General features: G+C 43.0%; 1 protein-coding gene across 25 annotated transcripts in view; it reads left to right on the forward strand.

Moving 5' to 3' along the window:
* MYT1L (myelin transcription factor 1 like) overlaps positions 1 to 15,582 on the forward strand; it is a 571,739-nt gene that overhangs the window by 350,898 nt on the left and 205,259 nt on the right. For 23 of the 25 annotated variants that reach the window (XM_053286009.1, XM_053286008.1, XM_053286005.1 and 20 more), the window contains 3 exons: positions 9,527 to 9,581; positions 9,769 to 9,802; positions 10,105 to 10,167. The exons of the other annotated variants lie outside the window; for them this stretch is intronic. In XM_053286009.1, the coding sequence (XP_053141984.1) occupies positions 9,527 to 9,581; positions 9,769 to 9,802; positions 10,105 to 10,167 (152 nt within the window). The remainder of the gene's footprint in view (positions 1 to 9,526; positions 9,582 to 9,768; positions 9,803 to 10,104; positions 10,168 to 15,582) is intronic. 25 annotated transcript variants of the gene reach the window in all.

Raw genomic sequence — 15,582 nt, forward strand, 5'->3', positions numbered from 1 at the left:
TGTGATTAGTTCATAGAGGCATTCCTCTAGTCAGGGGCGTATCTAGGGTAGGGCAGGCAGGGCACGTGCCCCGGGCGCCACTTGGAGGGGGCGCCATTTCTTAATTTTTTTAAAAATGACCACCAAAAACAAAATGGACACTCTGCATGCTCAGATGGCCTCTGTGAGGCCCTAGGCCATGTCAGGCCTCACAGAGGCCATTTGAGCATGAGCGGCAGCCATTTTGTTTTCAACAGCCATTTTAAAAAAAATTTAAAAATGGCCACTGCATATGCTCAAATGGTCCCTGCGAGGCCCTAGAGGCCAGCGGTGGAGGGAAAACCTTTGCAGGCACACCCCCTCAGCCTTCAGGAAGCCCCCAAAAGGGGCTAGAGGTAAATATATATATATATATATATATATATATATATATATATATATATATATATAAAATATAAGTCACTGTACACATATTCAGATTGGCACTATGTACAGAGAATCAGGTCTTGTGAATACTGAGCTGAAGATTATGAGCTAGGATTGTATTCATTTGCTCTTACTTTGCTTCTTGTGATAAGTGAGTTAAATGTGATGTCTTAATAATATGGCTATTAATGGTGAGTTTGTCTTTGAATCAGTGTGAAATCCTTCGTATTAAGGCCCACTGGGAGTTTCTTGCTCGCTTTCTCTCATTTTAACTGTCTTTCTGAAATACTAGAATATATTCCAAGCAGTGACACAGTTTGCTCTGCATATCCTTTAATTATTTTCAGAGTATCTGGGAAAAGTCCAATTCTCCATTTATTTTTAAAACTTATGTAATAGTGATGCTACAATGCATAGTAGACAATTAGACAGGCACTTCTGTTTAGTTTCCCAAGTACACCTCCACATAGTATTTGGGTATTTCATGAGCCCCAGCATACAGAAATTTGTAGTTTTCCAGCATTTTTTGGTCTGGCTACATCTACTGCTAAATAGTTTTTGAAATATTAAAAGATTAACACGCGTGACTTGTATTTTTGAGCTGATATTATGGTAAAGTTATCTGAAAGATGGGTGTCAGATGTTTGGACGGGGGTGCAATTTCAATGCTTGCCCTAGGCGCTATGTTCCCTAGATATGCCTCTGCCTCTAGTCCTAGAACAGGGTTGCACAACTCAAAATGCCCTGGTGGGCCAGAACCATCTACAACTTGGCGTGCAGGGGCCAAGGTCAATTTTTAGCACATTATTACATTAAAATTAAAAATATTATTAGTTACTTGTGGATCCATTCCTCTTTTCAGTGTACCCATAGTTTCAACCAAGGATAATGTCCAGAGAAATCGTCCTGTCCCTGCTCAATCAGTGGGGCCCCTGGAGTGCATGCCAGCCCCAAACAAATGCTAAGTCCTCTCCTCTCCCTAAATTGTTGTTGCTAAATTGCAGGCTGCAATGCTAGCTATGCTTACATGGGAGTAAGACCCACTGGGCGCACCAATGGAGCATATTTCTGAGAAAGCATGCACAGGATGGCACTATAAGGCAGTTTCCGGCTCCTGTGTTGCTACAGGATACCTGGGGGCCAGTAAAATAGACACTGTGGGCCGAATCCGGCCCACGGGCCTTATGTTGTGCAGGCCTGTCCTAGAAGCATTTAGATTTGCCTCATTTTCTAATATAAAACCCAAAATATCTGTTTACCATCTAAGGAATAGCACAGCAGAGGTAGGTGCAGCGGTTTAAATCCACAGCCAGATTAGTGCAGTTGACAAAATAGGTTCAAGTACAAAATCAGAATCACTTGGCATTCAACCTGAAAAGAAAGGAAAGTGTTTCTAAATATGGCTAAAAAGCAGGCTTTTGTTCTAGAATGGCATAGGACAAGACATGCTTAGGTTTAATTACACCATTCCTAAGATTCCTTTTCAAGCCATTTCAAATATTCAGCATGTCTGTGGCTACATGTTTGTTAAGCTATGCCGATATGAAGCAGTTCCATCAAGGCCAGGTGTGCTTCACACAAATACTTGGTACAAAGAACATGAGATAAAGAGAGAGACTGGCTTTAAAAAAAAAATCTAAATCCTTCAAGGTTGGCAAGGGATGTCCACTCTTTTGGTGATGCAAACCAATCAATATTGCACATGATGGCAAGAGAGAGGAGCTTTTGAAAAGCCATTTCAGAAAGCTCATGCTGAGGTTTCTTTTCTACATTCTAATGAAGGCTTGAGTTGGGCAATTAGCTTCTGCTTAAAAACAAATATATTATCATTTATAGAGATAAAACTTGAGAGTAGATAGAGAGACAATAAATGATCACTTCAGAGAATGGCTGGTAAGGGAAAATATATGATGGGCTCCTTCACGTGTGTGCTATATACAGGAGATCCATAAAACAGGCTAGCTTTTCTGATTCCCCAAAATTGTGTTTGATGGTTTTTGAAATGGAAGCCACAATTTCAAACTAGCTGCATGAGGAGGAGGGGATGGAATGGGAGACAAAGAGGAATAGGATAAAAGAGTGCAGCATCTTCTAGAGAACTCAGGTATTTTCAAAGAAATCTCATAGGTCTTGATTGGAAGACATAGAGATGTGCATACAAGTGAAGAGGTTATTCTTGAAGAACACAGAAACTAAAGGAAAATTCAATTGTGGCTGCTTTTAAAATCAGATGTGCACAGAATGCCAGCTGGCCATATGTTGTTTTCTCTTTGTTTCCTTTAAGCTGTCTGTAAGAAAATTCCTTCTGGTAAAAGCTATCATTCTGCATGTGCATAAACACAGGAAAGTCTCCAGTATCTAAGTGGAACTACTTACATGTGATTATAGTTGTGGCAAAATCACAATAGTGGTCATTACTATCAGTGTAATGTTTCTTGCTGTATATTATTAATAAGCCACATTTAGAGTTCTGTTCTGGCAAAATATATGTTTTTACATTGGCATGTATACAGTATGTGCTTTGTTAGAAAACAGCAACTTGTATTTCACAAAGATCTTGTAAGGTTTGGTATCTGCTTCCAGCATGTCACTGCAATCCTTATGATGAGCTCCTTCGTGCCTTTACATTTGCAAATCAAGGTAGCAGGTTGCTTGAAGATCCTAATTAGATCTTACAATAGACCCTGGGTTAAGAATGTTTCTTATGAAAGCTCAACTGGCTGCCTTGCTCTGTACAAGTCTCTAATAGAACACAAAGGGACATCTACACACGCAGAAATTTTTTTCATATTCTTTCAGAAAAGTCCTTTTCAAATGAAATCAACTTTTTAAATAGTCATGCAATCTTCAAGTTCAATATAGCAACTAAAAACTCTTGAAGGAATCCAGCAAACTCTTTCTGTCCTTCTCTTTTAGAGTGAGTTATGGAAGTCAGAATCTTCCCTCCCCAAATTCTAAGGTTTCTGTCTCAGCAGAGACTAAATCATGGGAATTCCAGGCATTTTTGGCCTTGCCCTCATTCTGTTTTTCACCTGTAAACTTTCCCCTGAAGCAATCTAGCTATACTGATGGCTAGCTGTCCTATTGTGGACTGTGTTGAAAATGAAGACACTGGCAAAACGGCATTTAGCAAGGATGGGGATGAAGAGGATTTTTGTTATTAAACAGCCCTCTCTTTCCCATTCTTTGCCAAGTTCTTGCATATGCCTTCACTTACAACACAGTCCTTAACAGGACATCTAGCCATTCCAGCTAGATTCTGAGGTGATTTTGAGAATCCAGCCCTTTTAAGAATTACAGCTTTTGGTGGCTTTGAATTTTTGTCACCCCTTCCACGTTACCGTGAATTAACCATGTACTTTTAGCTTGATTTTCCATTAGTCTGGTCACCTGAGTTTCTGTCCAACTTTGCTTGAATTGCAGGCTGTAACTCTGTTAGTTAATTAAATTCCTTGAGAACTTTCCCCAGTGGCAACCCCTACAATTGTAAATACTTTTCTTCTGTGGTAATCCATCTTGTCATATCTCAGTACAAGATATTGTCCTCACATGATGATACTGGTGGCAGTACCTTCCCCTTCATTACTTGTGTCCCTTCCATCTAACCAATTTGTTAGGGCTTTTGGATTACATAAAAACATTTTAATTTCACTGTGGACTTTCTCTGTGGAGAACCCCCAGGTGAGCTGGCTCATCTTCACCCCACCTTGTACTAGGCGGGGCAGACCCAACAACACACCCAACCCCCAATCTTAACTGAGAAAGCTACCCTGGTGACTGACAGATGTGAAACTGAAGGAGCCCACATTCCCAGAGGATGGAATTTCTTCAGGTGCAGTCATGCAGGGGCAAGAAAACCTGTACCTGCTGGAATTTCTGTGCATTTATTCAAGGTACAGGAGACCTGTCCTCTTTTCCACATGGCAGCCCTAACCTGAGTACCTGCCTCAACACAGGATTGCCAGATGGCTGTATGAGTGCCATGCTAGGCCTACCATCAGCCCTAAGGAGAAATGAAGGTTGTCCACTTAAATACAGGAGACCTGGCCACGAGAGGGACCATGACAAAATGTGGCTTTCCAGGTGACGGAAACCACCATGCAGAACTGCCAATAAATATGTGTGCATGCCTGGGCCTTCCTAGCCTCTTCCATAGGTTCTGTGAGTCTACCAGGTCAATTTGATATGGCACTACCTGCCCCCAGCAGGTAGTTCCAGTACATTCACCCTGAAGTACACATGGCTATAAGCATTGTCCCAGTGCCGGATTTAGGCTCAAGCTAAGTAAGCTAAAGCTTAGGGCCTCACATTATGAGAGGCCTCTGGATAAAAACAAATGATTGAATATAGGAAGATGCTGAATGGCAGCATTTCACACTGCGTGGGAGATGGCAATGGTAAATACCTCCTGTATTCTACCAAAGAAAACCACAGGGCTCTGTGGTCACCAGGAATTGACACCAGCTCAATGACACAACTTTACCTTTACCACAAGACCAGCTCCCCTCCCTCAGGATAGTATAAAAGAACAAAGCAGATACCAGGCTTGATTACTTGATATTATTAATATTCCCTCTCCATTCTTCAAAGATTTGAAATTATTGTTGTTTGTGTTTGCTAGGTCGACCCTAACTTGGTCCAGTTCCAATCAGACCATGTGGGTGTTACCAACATATTTAATAACATAATGAACACAAGACAGGGAGACACAAACTGCCTATTGGTTAAAAAGAAGAACTAAATTGAAACCATTCAGAGTTGGCAAAGGAATTACAATGACATTGTCCAATAAATATTGTACATGATGTCAAGAGGCAGTGGCTTGAGGAAAAAACTTTTAGGGAAGCTCATACTAGTACATTAGCTCGTTTCCATTCCTCGTACTAATTAAGGTTAAGTGGGGCAACTAGTTTTTGCTTAGAAATTGATATAGTAGCATTCAAATAGGGTAAGGACAGACATAATAGCACATACCCTGTTTCCCCGAAAGTAAGACCTACCCCGAAAGTAAGACCTAGCAGTAATTTCTGATGTACCGCTAATTGCCCTAGTGCATTTTGGGGGGCTAAAATTAATATAAGACACTGTCTTATTTTCGGGGAAACACGGTAATAGGCATCAAGTTGCTGCCACCCCAGGAACATGCACTTCCTTCATTTCCTATGTGGGCCTCTGCCTCCAGTCTTTGTAACAGTATTTCCTGCTAGCTGAGCAAATACCTGTAGGCACCTTTGAAAACGGTGATTCTCTTACATTTAGTTGCTGGATACCCTCTAGTGGTTGCTGGATACCCTCTAGCGGTTGTTGCTGGTGTCTGTCTTTTGTTTCTTTTTCGGTCGTGAGCTCTTTTGGAACAAGGAACCATCTTTAATCAACTAATCAATCAATCAGTTTAGTAGACCACTCTGAGATCTTTGTTGAAAAGTGGTATATACATTTTTGTAGTAGTAGATATGCTGATAGTGGTTGTGTCATAGGTGCTGGGAATTCTCTCTGGTAAGAGAAACCCTTTTTCATTATAGCAGAGTGCACAGAGGCACAACACAGCAGAATTTAGTTAGGCATGTGTGTATGCTGAGAGTAAAGTAACTTGGAGCCAGTTCATAGTTTCAAATCAATACTGTATATATGGTATTTATTAGAGAACTCCATTCTAGACAGGAAAGTGAGGAGTTAGGATCTCTAATCTATCCATCTAGCTGGATGCAGTTGGATTCTGCATCTTCTCTGCACACATGGTGCAGGGGAGAGGAGCTTGCATGTTGCAAGGTAGAAGGAACAGGAAGAGAAGGGAGAGAGGAAGGAAGCGGCTGGAAGGAAGGAAGTCCCTAAGATTAGCAATCTACATATCAAAGGGATAGGGTCAGAGAAGTAGAGAAGGGATGACCAGTGTCTTGACCACCTAGCCCTCTGACTCACTAGTCTGTCCTCCACTGTCATTGAGACAAGAGACAGCATATAGTCCTTCACTTCCAACAATATGAACCCACAAGAACCCACCATATGACATATCCTACCCTGCTTGCGGCAGAAAACCCAACATCTGTAATTAAGGATAGATGCCATGTTCCCTCCCACAAGTAGGGTAGGATATGATGAGACTGGCTGTGTCATATGAATTTACGAGTCTCAGCATATAGTTATCGAGACTAGAAGTAGGGCTTGCATATGTTTCCATGGATGTGGCAGCTTGTGGCAACCTCAGATGCCACATTATATGTGAGGCCGGCCATAGAGAAAACCTAAATACACGCAGACAGAGCAACATTCAATTAAAAGGTCAGGGAAAAGGTGTTATGAGGTCTTTGCTGTGTGCAATAGAATACAGAACATTATGTGACCCTCTTGACCCTTTGCCCAACATGGCTTATACGATCAAACAGTGAGGTTATTAGAGAGGGACTTGTTAAGATTATTGCTGTTTCTCTGAGGGAGGGCAGGATGCCTCCTTGTCTTAAGGAGGCAGTTATTAGACTACTCTTGGAGAGGTCTGCATTAGATTCCTCAGAATTAGGCAATTATAGGCCTGTCTCCAACCTCCCATGGTTGGGTAAGGTGATTGAGAGGGTGGTGGCATCTCAGCTCCAGGCTGTCTTGGAAGAAGTGGATTATCTGGACCCATTTCAAACTGCCTTCCGGGCAGCTATGGGGTTGAGACAGCCTTGGTCCGCCTGTTGGATGATCTCCAATTAAGAATTGACAGTGGGAGTGTGACTCTGTTGATCCTTTTGGATCTCTCGGCCGCTTTCGATACCATTGATCATGGTATCCTTCTGGGACACCTGATGGGGTTGGGAGTGGGACGCACGGCTTTGCAGTAGTTCCGTTCCTACCTCTCGGGTAGGTTCCAGATGGTGTCACTTGGAGACTGTTACTCTTCAAAACAATATCTCTGGTATGGAGTCCCCCAAGGCTCCATCCATCCTTTCTCCAATGCTTTTTAACATCTACAGGTTTATTTCTTTGTCTTGCTGGGAGTGAGGCAGGGAGGAAAGCCTTCAATTGGCTGGGTCGGATAGGGGCGTGCCTTGTGCTCTAGGCTGGCAAGTGAAGTGCTTGCTGACTGGGAGTGGGAGGGGGCAAGGGGCACCTTGGGGGAGGAACAGAGGACTTTCCATAGGCCCTGGAAATGAAAGTTGTGCTTTGAATACACATTTTTATCTGAAAACATTTTAGAGAGAGAAACTTGACTATTTAATAGTTAGTTCATGAGATTAGAGTGTTCTTGCAGCCTGTTTGCACCAGTATTTATATATATATATATATATATATATATATATATAGAGAGAGAGAGAGAGAGAGAGAGAGAGAGAGAGAGAGAGAGAGAGAACAGTATGGATAAGAACATTGGGTCAGATTTGGACTGCTTAAGTGAGCGTGCAATATGAGCTGTGTGCCTGCTTCAGGAGAATGGAACTAGTTGTGTATTGTCCAGCACACAGTGGGGAGGGTGAATTTTGGGATTCCTACCTTCCCCCAGGTTAGCCCTTACCTGATAGAAATATGTCCCTGAGGGTCATGTAGCCCTCAGGTACATACTTTCATGTGTTGCAGAGTATTTCTGGGGAAAGGAGTGATGAAGAGGTTGAATGTTGCTATTCGCTCCTAGAATATCCAGGAGTATATGTGAGCAAACAAAGGGAGCATGATTCATTTAACAGGACTTTTGCTGTGTAAACTTGATACATTGTTTAGACCACAGGTTCACAAACCTGAGTCCCCAGATGATGAGTCCCCAACATCTGGGGACTCACCATCCCCAGTGATGTGGGATGATGGAAGTTGTAGCCCAACAGCACCTGGGGACTTTGAGCACCTATGGTTTAGAATATAATTAGTAAGTATTCTTTCTAAGTGTACTTTGAAGTGTTCTTCAAAAGAATAAAACAACCCAAAAAGAAAAAGCAGTTCTGCATTAAAGAATACCAGGCATATACAACAAATCTAAGTAGCTGACATCCTGACTAGGAAGCAGTGGTGCAATGGGGAAAGCACCGGTGCTTTTGAAAAGGCCAATTAACTCAGATCAGTGGTGGGGGCATATTCATAACTCAGCTTGGTGGTGGGGTCACACAACCTTCAGGGACATAATTCCAGGTAACACAACGCATTTCCGGGGAAGAGGAGGTCATTGAAATTCCTTTATGCACACAAACACACACCCAGTGGCATAACTATGATAGGGCAAGGGGAGACACTTGTCTGGGGGCCCACTGCCTCGGGGAGCCCCCCAGAGGCAAGTCACATGATTGACTCCCCCAGCCGCACACCTGCCTGGGCTTCCCTCAGTTGTATTCATCCTCTGAAATGGATGTGAGTGTTAAGACCTGGAGCTACCAGAACAGCATGTCTTTCTCTAGTACCATTAAATGACTTGCCCCGTCCACAATTTACAAAACCTTTAAAAAATAATTTAGGATGATGTTTACTATGCTTTTTGTTACCACTATTCAGCCTCATTTAAGATTACTTTACTTCATGAGCTGTGCTTCAGTGAGGGGGGGGCATTTTAAAATCTTGTCTCTGGGCCCACTCCAACCTTGCTACACCCCTGCACACACCAATGCAACTAGTGTGAACTCTTCAGAAGCATCGGTGCTACACCACCAGTGCTTCTCCAGTTAAACTGGAGTTTCATTAGTCAAGATGTCTGCTCTGCCAGGGTCTTTTTGGGTGCTTCTGTTCTGTTTTCCTGGTTTCCTTTGGCCCCAGTTTGCTCTTGAAAGCATCCCAATATACTAGAGTACCTGACCTCAGTTTGAAACTGCAAAGAAATTTTTATGTCCTGGCTCTTTTGGGTTTCCTTGAAAGAAAACTCTTTATAAAGAAAGAGAGGATGGGGGAGCAAATGTAATATAGGTTTTTAAACACATGCATTTAGTTATAAGAAAAAGCACATAGTAGCTGATTAGAATAAAAATTGCCATGTGGGATGTTTGTTTCTAAACAAATGTAAGGAGCATAAAAAAAAAATCCCTCTTAAGGCAGACTCTCCCCTCACAGGATAAAATGGAATTAAAATATTGTCAATAAGTTGTGTGAGAGCGACTGTATCAGTCTGTGCATTGATAGTCTGTGCATGCAGGATAAGAGCATTGACTGCCTGCTAATCTATTCCCAGATGGAGGTGGATGCAGACGAGAAGCGCCATCGCACACGGTCCAAAGGTGTTCGAGGTACGTCTCTTGCTTCAGTAAATCACTCAAGGCCCCTGCTCAGGGTGACCTTCATCCTCCAGAATCTCTTTGCATGATTCATTCTGACCCTTGCTTTTTTACACAGCCTTTTTTGGCAGTTTTCAGCAGAAGAGGGGGGTACTTGTAATAGATGATAAATTTTTATATATTTTCCATCTCTCTGCAGTTCCCGTGGAACCAGCCATACAAGAGCTGTTCAGGTTAGTGCTCTGAGTGTAAAATGTATCCCCATTAGCAATTTAGAAAATTCATGCCTTTTAATGGGTATAATGCACTTTCAAGTTCATTGGTGGTTTGCTCATGCCCTGCTGCACTGATGAAATTAATTCCCCTGGGATTTGCTAATAAAAAGCATTCCCTCCCCCCTTTTTCCCTTCAGTTATTTGATTTCTCTCTTTCTGTCTTTGTTGCCCTCCATCTCTGTAATACCTACTGCCTGCTTTTAATATAATCTCTGTGCAGCACACCGACACCTATATAATTAATTCTTTCCTTTTTACAGCTGCCCTACTCCTGGCTGTGATGGCAGTGGTCATGTTAGTGGCAAATATGCAAGACACAGAAGGTAATGTGAGCATATGTGTATATGTGCATGTGTGTTGGTAATGGAATGAAGAGATCTGATACACAACTTACCTGACGTGACTCTGTTAATAACACAGTCACAACAGTGGATGGAGCCCACAAGCATTTCCTTTGTGTCTCTTTTTTGCACCAGATTGGGATTGCTCTTTGTTATAACACCCCAGTCATTAACTTTTCTGTCCAGTAAAACTGCAGCGTGAATTGAGATCTGCCAAAAAGTGAGCTGTTGCTATGCCCCTTCCTAACTCTCTAATCAAACTTACCACTGATTAGGCATTTTTATCAAACTTACCACTGATTAGGCATGTATAGAGAGATAATCTCAAAATATAAAAATGATAATATTTCACAAAAGATGCTTGTTTCTGCTTCCCATCAGTCCTCAGGCAGGGTATATAGTTTTGTGGATCATGTGTGGAAAGTGATCCAAACATGTGTGACCTTTTTGACATTTTTCTGCCAGCGTGACTTCTGTCATTTAATGTCGTTCATAAACAGAGTGAAAACTTAGGCTTCTGAGCACAGAGGGTTTAATGATGAGGTTAGCTTCAAAGGGCCAACTTTAGAACAGATCAGTTATCATGAGTCTAAGATCCTGATGACTAAATTATTACCATAATGTAAACACTGTAGCTTTACTTCTTAAACTATGATATGTATTGAAAACTTCTAGGATTAATATGTTAGCTATTGATTTTTTATTAAAAGCACACAATAGGATCACATTATTTGTACCTATGGTATCATTTTACAGATTAGTCTTTACATTTCTATGCAAGGTGCATTGTCAGGTGGTTTCAAAGAAGGAACTCATGTAAATCTAGTGCCCCAAATCTAATTCTTTGGTCTCTTACTTATCCATATTGTTGGGCAGCAGACCTTATAGTGTCAGCCGCATTTGTGCCATGAGCCCAGCAAGAGTTAGATAATGAGTGAAGAACTACATACTACAAAACAGGAAGCCAACACAAAAAACAGCTGATTGTGTGTTAAGCTCCCCCTTCCTTCGTGCCCCTCCCAACATGTCTACTACCCTTTGTTTATTTCTCCATCCCTGCTTCATCTGATTTGCTGCTGGTGGTAGAGGCAGAGAACTGCATAGCATAACGATGTCAGAAATGTGGGTAAATTGAGGTAGATATTGTGGAGTGGGAAGGGTAAATTCAACATGCATTAAGGATTCTTACAACAGAAGTGGGGCTATAATTGAGCACGTGAGTGCATCTGCCAGAGGGGCTGCCACATGGCACCCCTTCTCCCCTACTGCCACCACAGGCACCCAGCAGTGCCCCTCTCCTGTGTGGCAGCAGTCTCCCTGATGGCACCGGCTGGGGTAGGCAGCACTTCCCCTGCTGCTTAGTGGGCCATCATGCATGCTCATTGGCCAGCTGGATGGTCAGCATGGCACTCGACTCGGCTGCCTTGCTGATCACTCAGATTGCTCCACGCATGTGCAGTGGCCATCTGAGCGGTGCAGGTAGGGTGGTCTTCCCTGGGCTTCTGCGTCAGGGAGGCTGCTGCGATGTGTGTGTGGCATGAGAAGAAGAAGTGACGGCACCAGCTTGGGAGGGGGACACTGCCAGTTGAGGGTGGCCTGAATACAGGCTGCTACTGCCCTCCTAATGCCACTGGCGTAGAAAGTACTCCCCATTCAGTTTCTTGCTTGATTTTTGAAGCTCCAAATTACTACTGCTTTTGTTGGTGGAACAGCACCAATGTATCAGCAAATCAATGCTCTTCCTTTAAAAAAATAAATAAATCCAGGCTTTGCTCAGATCATTGAGCATGTACGATTTGCAATTTTTAGTTAATGTACAGCTTTTTCTACCTAGGTTCCTGTTGCATGGAAGCACATTTCTGCATTGATTAAAACATTGTGCAAAAAGGAAACCTGATGTGATCCTGTGCTTGCTCTAGGATGCCTTGTTGGGCAGTATTCTAGTCAAAGAGTTTACATGCATTGACGAACTTCGGAAAAATATTTAACTAGTTAGTTTGTTATTTAAAATATTTATAACACCTCCCCCCTCCAGTATCCTACTGCTCAGGTTGGCTCACAACAATAAAATAGATACAATGTAAAACAAAACTAATAAAACTTACTGAATTAAGTGAACAAGTTAAAAGTCCAGGCTAAAACCACCATCAGAATTAAATTTTAAATTAAAAGTTATTTTAAATGCTAAAAATAGAGAATTATAAAAACTAAAAACTAAAGAACCTACCAGATATAATCAAAGATGGAGCATTAAAAAGCCTCTTTAAAAAGATGTGTTTTTAGGACAGTGTTGGGTTCAGAAGCACCCCCAAGCTGCAGACTTTGTCTTTCAGAGAAAGTGTGACCCCATCCAAGACCAGATTTACCTAATTACTCAGATGATTAGTTCTACCAACCCAGAGCACTTCGACTTATCTCGATTCAGTTTCAGCTTGTTTGCCCCCATCCAGTCCAGAACAACCTCCAAGTCCTGATTCAGAGCATCCACTGCCTCGCTGGTGTCTGCTGACTTAAATGATAGGTAGAGCTGGGTGTCATCAGCATATTGATGGCACCACACCTAGGAATGACCTCTCCCAAAGGTTTCATGTAGATGTTAAACTGCATGGGGTACAGAAAAAATCCCTGTAGCAGCCAATAGGCCAAAGGCCAAGGGGTGGAGCAGGCCTCCCCCAGCACCACCTTCTGAGTATGACCCTCCAGGTAGTAGTGGAGCCACCATATAATTTGGGACTTGGGGAACTTGCCCCCGAAGTCCCAACCAGGAGAGATGTCCCAGGAGGATACTATGGTCAATGGTATCAAAAGCCGATGAGAGGTCCAGAAGGATCAACAGAGTCTCTGTCTAACTCCCAGCATAAACCATCCACCAGAGCGACCAAGGTAGTTTCTATCCCATATCCAGGTCGGAAGCTGGAATGGAAAGGATCCAAGTAATCAGATTCATCCAGGGCTACCTGCAGCTGGGATTTCATAACACTCTCCAACACCTTGCCTAAGAAGAAGGGGATGTTTGAAACTGGTCAAAAGTTGTTTAAGTCATGTGGGTCCAATGAGGGCTTTTTTAGGAAGGGCCTGATTACTGCCTCCTTCAGGCAAGGAGGAACCATCCCCTGCTTTAGACAGGCATTCACCACCCCCACTACCCATGGACCTAGTCCCTCTCTAGAAGGCTTCACCAACTACGAAGGGCAAAGGTCAAGGATGCATGTGGTAGGCTTCAACCTTCCAAGTAGCCTGTCCACCTCCTCAGGCAACACAGTCTGAAAACGACCCAATATAACAAGACCAAACAGTGCATTAGCAACATCCGGTTTTGGAGCCGTGAAAATCCTAGCATCCAGGTCAGAATGGATATGAGCAATTTTGTCTGCAAAATGTAGCACAAGCTGGTCACAGTGGGCTGCCGAGCGTTATGTTTGATGGTCTTTGGTGTCTTCACTTAGGAAAACCTGAACCACTCGAAAAAGCTCCACTGGACAACATTGAACTGATGTGATGGTAGTGTAAAAGTAGGATTTCTTTGCCACCATCACCGCCATAGAGTAGGCCCTAACATGGGCTCTAGCCCGTGTTTGGTCACATTCACTCTGAGTTTTCTGCCAACAACACTCAAGCCATCTACCAGCCTGCTTCATTGTCTGCAACTCACCTGTGTACCAGGGAGTCACTTGGACTCCGCGGTCGAGAGAGGACGCCTAGGCACAACGGTGTCTCTTGCCCAACCCAGCTCCTCATACTAGTGGGAGACCAGGGTGTCAATAAAGACATGAACCATGTCAGACTGTGTATACACGACTACTAAAATTAATTGTATGCTTTCTAGCAAAACCAGAAGATAGGCAGAACAGAATTTAGGGGAAAGCTTAGCCAAGCCATGGAACAAATGTGGGGTGGGATATCTGCTACCAGAAGACACTCAGAAGACACAAAAAGAAAATAGCTTGTTTGTTTTATGAGGGGCCTACTTTGTTCACTATCATTTCTTCCTTTTTAGCACACGTACCAAAATAAGGGGAAAGGAAGCTGCCATCAAATGGCCCAGATGCAGCAAATTGTCTCCCATATAGTCTAGTACAGAATTCAGTGGCATAAGTTTATTGATTTCAATGGAGTTAAGCACGTTTGACTATGTGTTGGACTGTAGCCAAAGTATAGTTTTGTTATGTGGAGTGTTTCAGAGCTATTCTTCTTTAGATTCATGGACATTGTTTACTTCTCGGTACATTTGATCCTGAAACATTTTCTTACAAGCTAATGGCCCAGACCTAAGACTTGCAGCAGCAGCAAATAAATCCTGAAGTTGGAGCAGAGTACCTGCTTTGCCACTGCAGAGTCATAAACCATGCTAGGATGTCATGTTGTCATTGCCGGAAGATATGCTGCCACAAAGAGAGGTGTTTCTGAAATTTTCCTCATCATTTGGAATTTGGAATTCCATTTTTCCTTGTATTTCTTTAGTGGAACTGATGCATTAGGAATCCTCAATTGTTCTGGTTTTACTTCCAAATTCTGTACATCTTTCTCTTCCTTCAGTTCCTTCAATTTGTGAGGTTTCCCAGACTGCGGGTTTTATTGTGGAGGGGAGTGGCTTAAGTTAGCATGAGTTAGGATGAGAGTAATAAAGCACCTTTAAGTGCATCTAAGCGTAAATAAGCATAAATCAGGGTATAGCTGGGGCTCTTTATTGGGCGTTCACATTGCTGCACCAAGCCCTTTGCTTCCCTGCTTTTCCCACCTCCTCCTCCAGCCTCTTCTGCGCCAATGTCATTCTTTCTCCAAGCCCTCCCAGCACAAACCCATTCCCCCACAGGGCAACCTTCCCTGCATCCCCTTGCCTTCCCTCCCCCACCATCACCCTTATGCAAGGGCAGTGGCAAAAAAAGCACCTATGTCATGTGTTCTCTCTTGGCAAGAGAGGGACTCATCTCCAAGAGCCTGGCTCCAGCAGTCTCTTGGCATGGTGAGTGAGAGGATGGGATGCATGGCATCTCCTGCTCGCCTGGAAGCAGTGGGCATTGTACTACCTTTGTTGATTCTCCAGGTGGGTGAGTAGGGGGGAGGAGAGAAGCCTGAGCAAAGAGGTGACAGGGGAGGAAAGTTGCTGAAGGAGGAGAGCTGCATACTCTGCACACTGCCATTTTCAACACTCTCCAAAAGTGCTGCATTTTTAGCATGATGATACTGCATTTTAGGAACCAGGGGTCATGAACCATGGTAGTGGTGGGGAAACCACATGCTGTATCTAATGCACATTGCTGCTATTTTATTGAAATTACCCCATGTATGAATACCTCCTTTCCCTAAGCGTAAGGAACTGGAGTAAATCACCTGTTTGGAAAGGGCCTGTGTCTCTCCTCCTGCATTAACCATATACATGTGTGCACTGATAAAACT

Source organism: Hemicordylus capensis, chromosome 1, assembly GCF_027244095.1.
Source record: "Hemicordylus capensis ecotype Gifberg chromosome 1, rHemCap1.1.pri, whole genome shotgun sequence".
In the NCBI taxonomy this organism is placed as follows: domain Eukaryota; kingdom Metazoa; phylum Chordata; class Lepidosauria; order Squamata; family Cordylidae; genus Hemicordylus; species Hemicordylus capensis.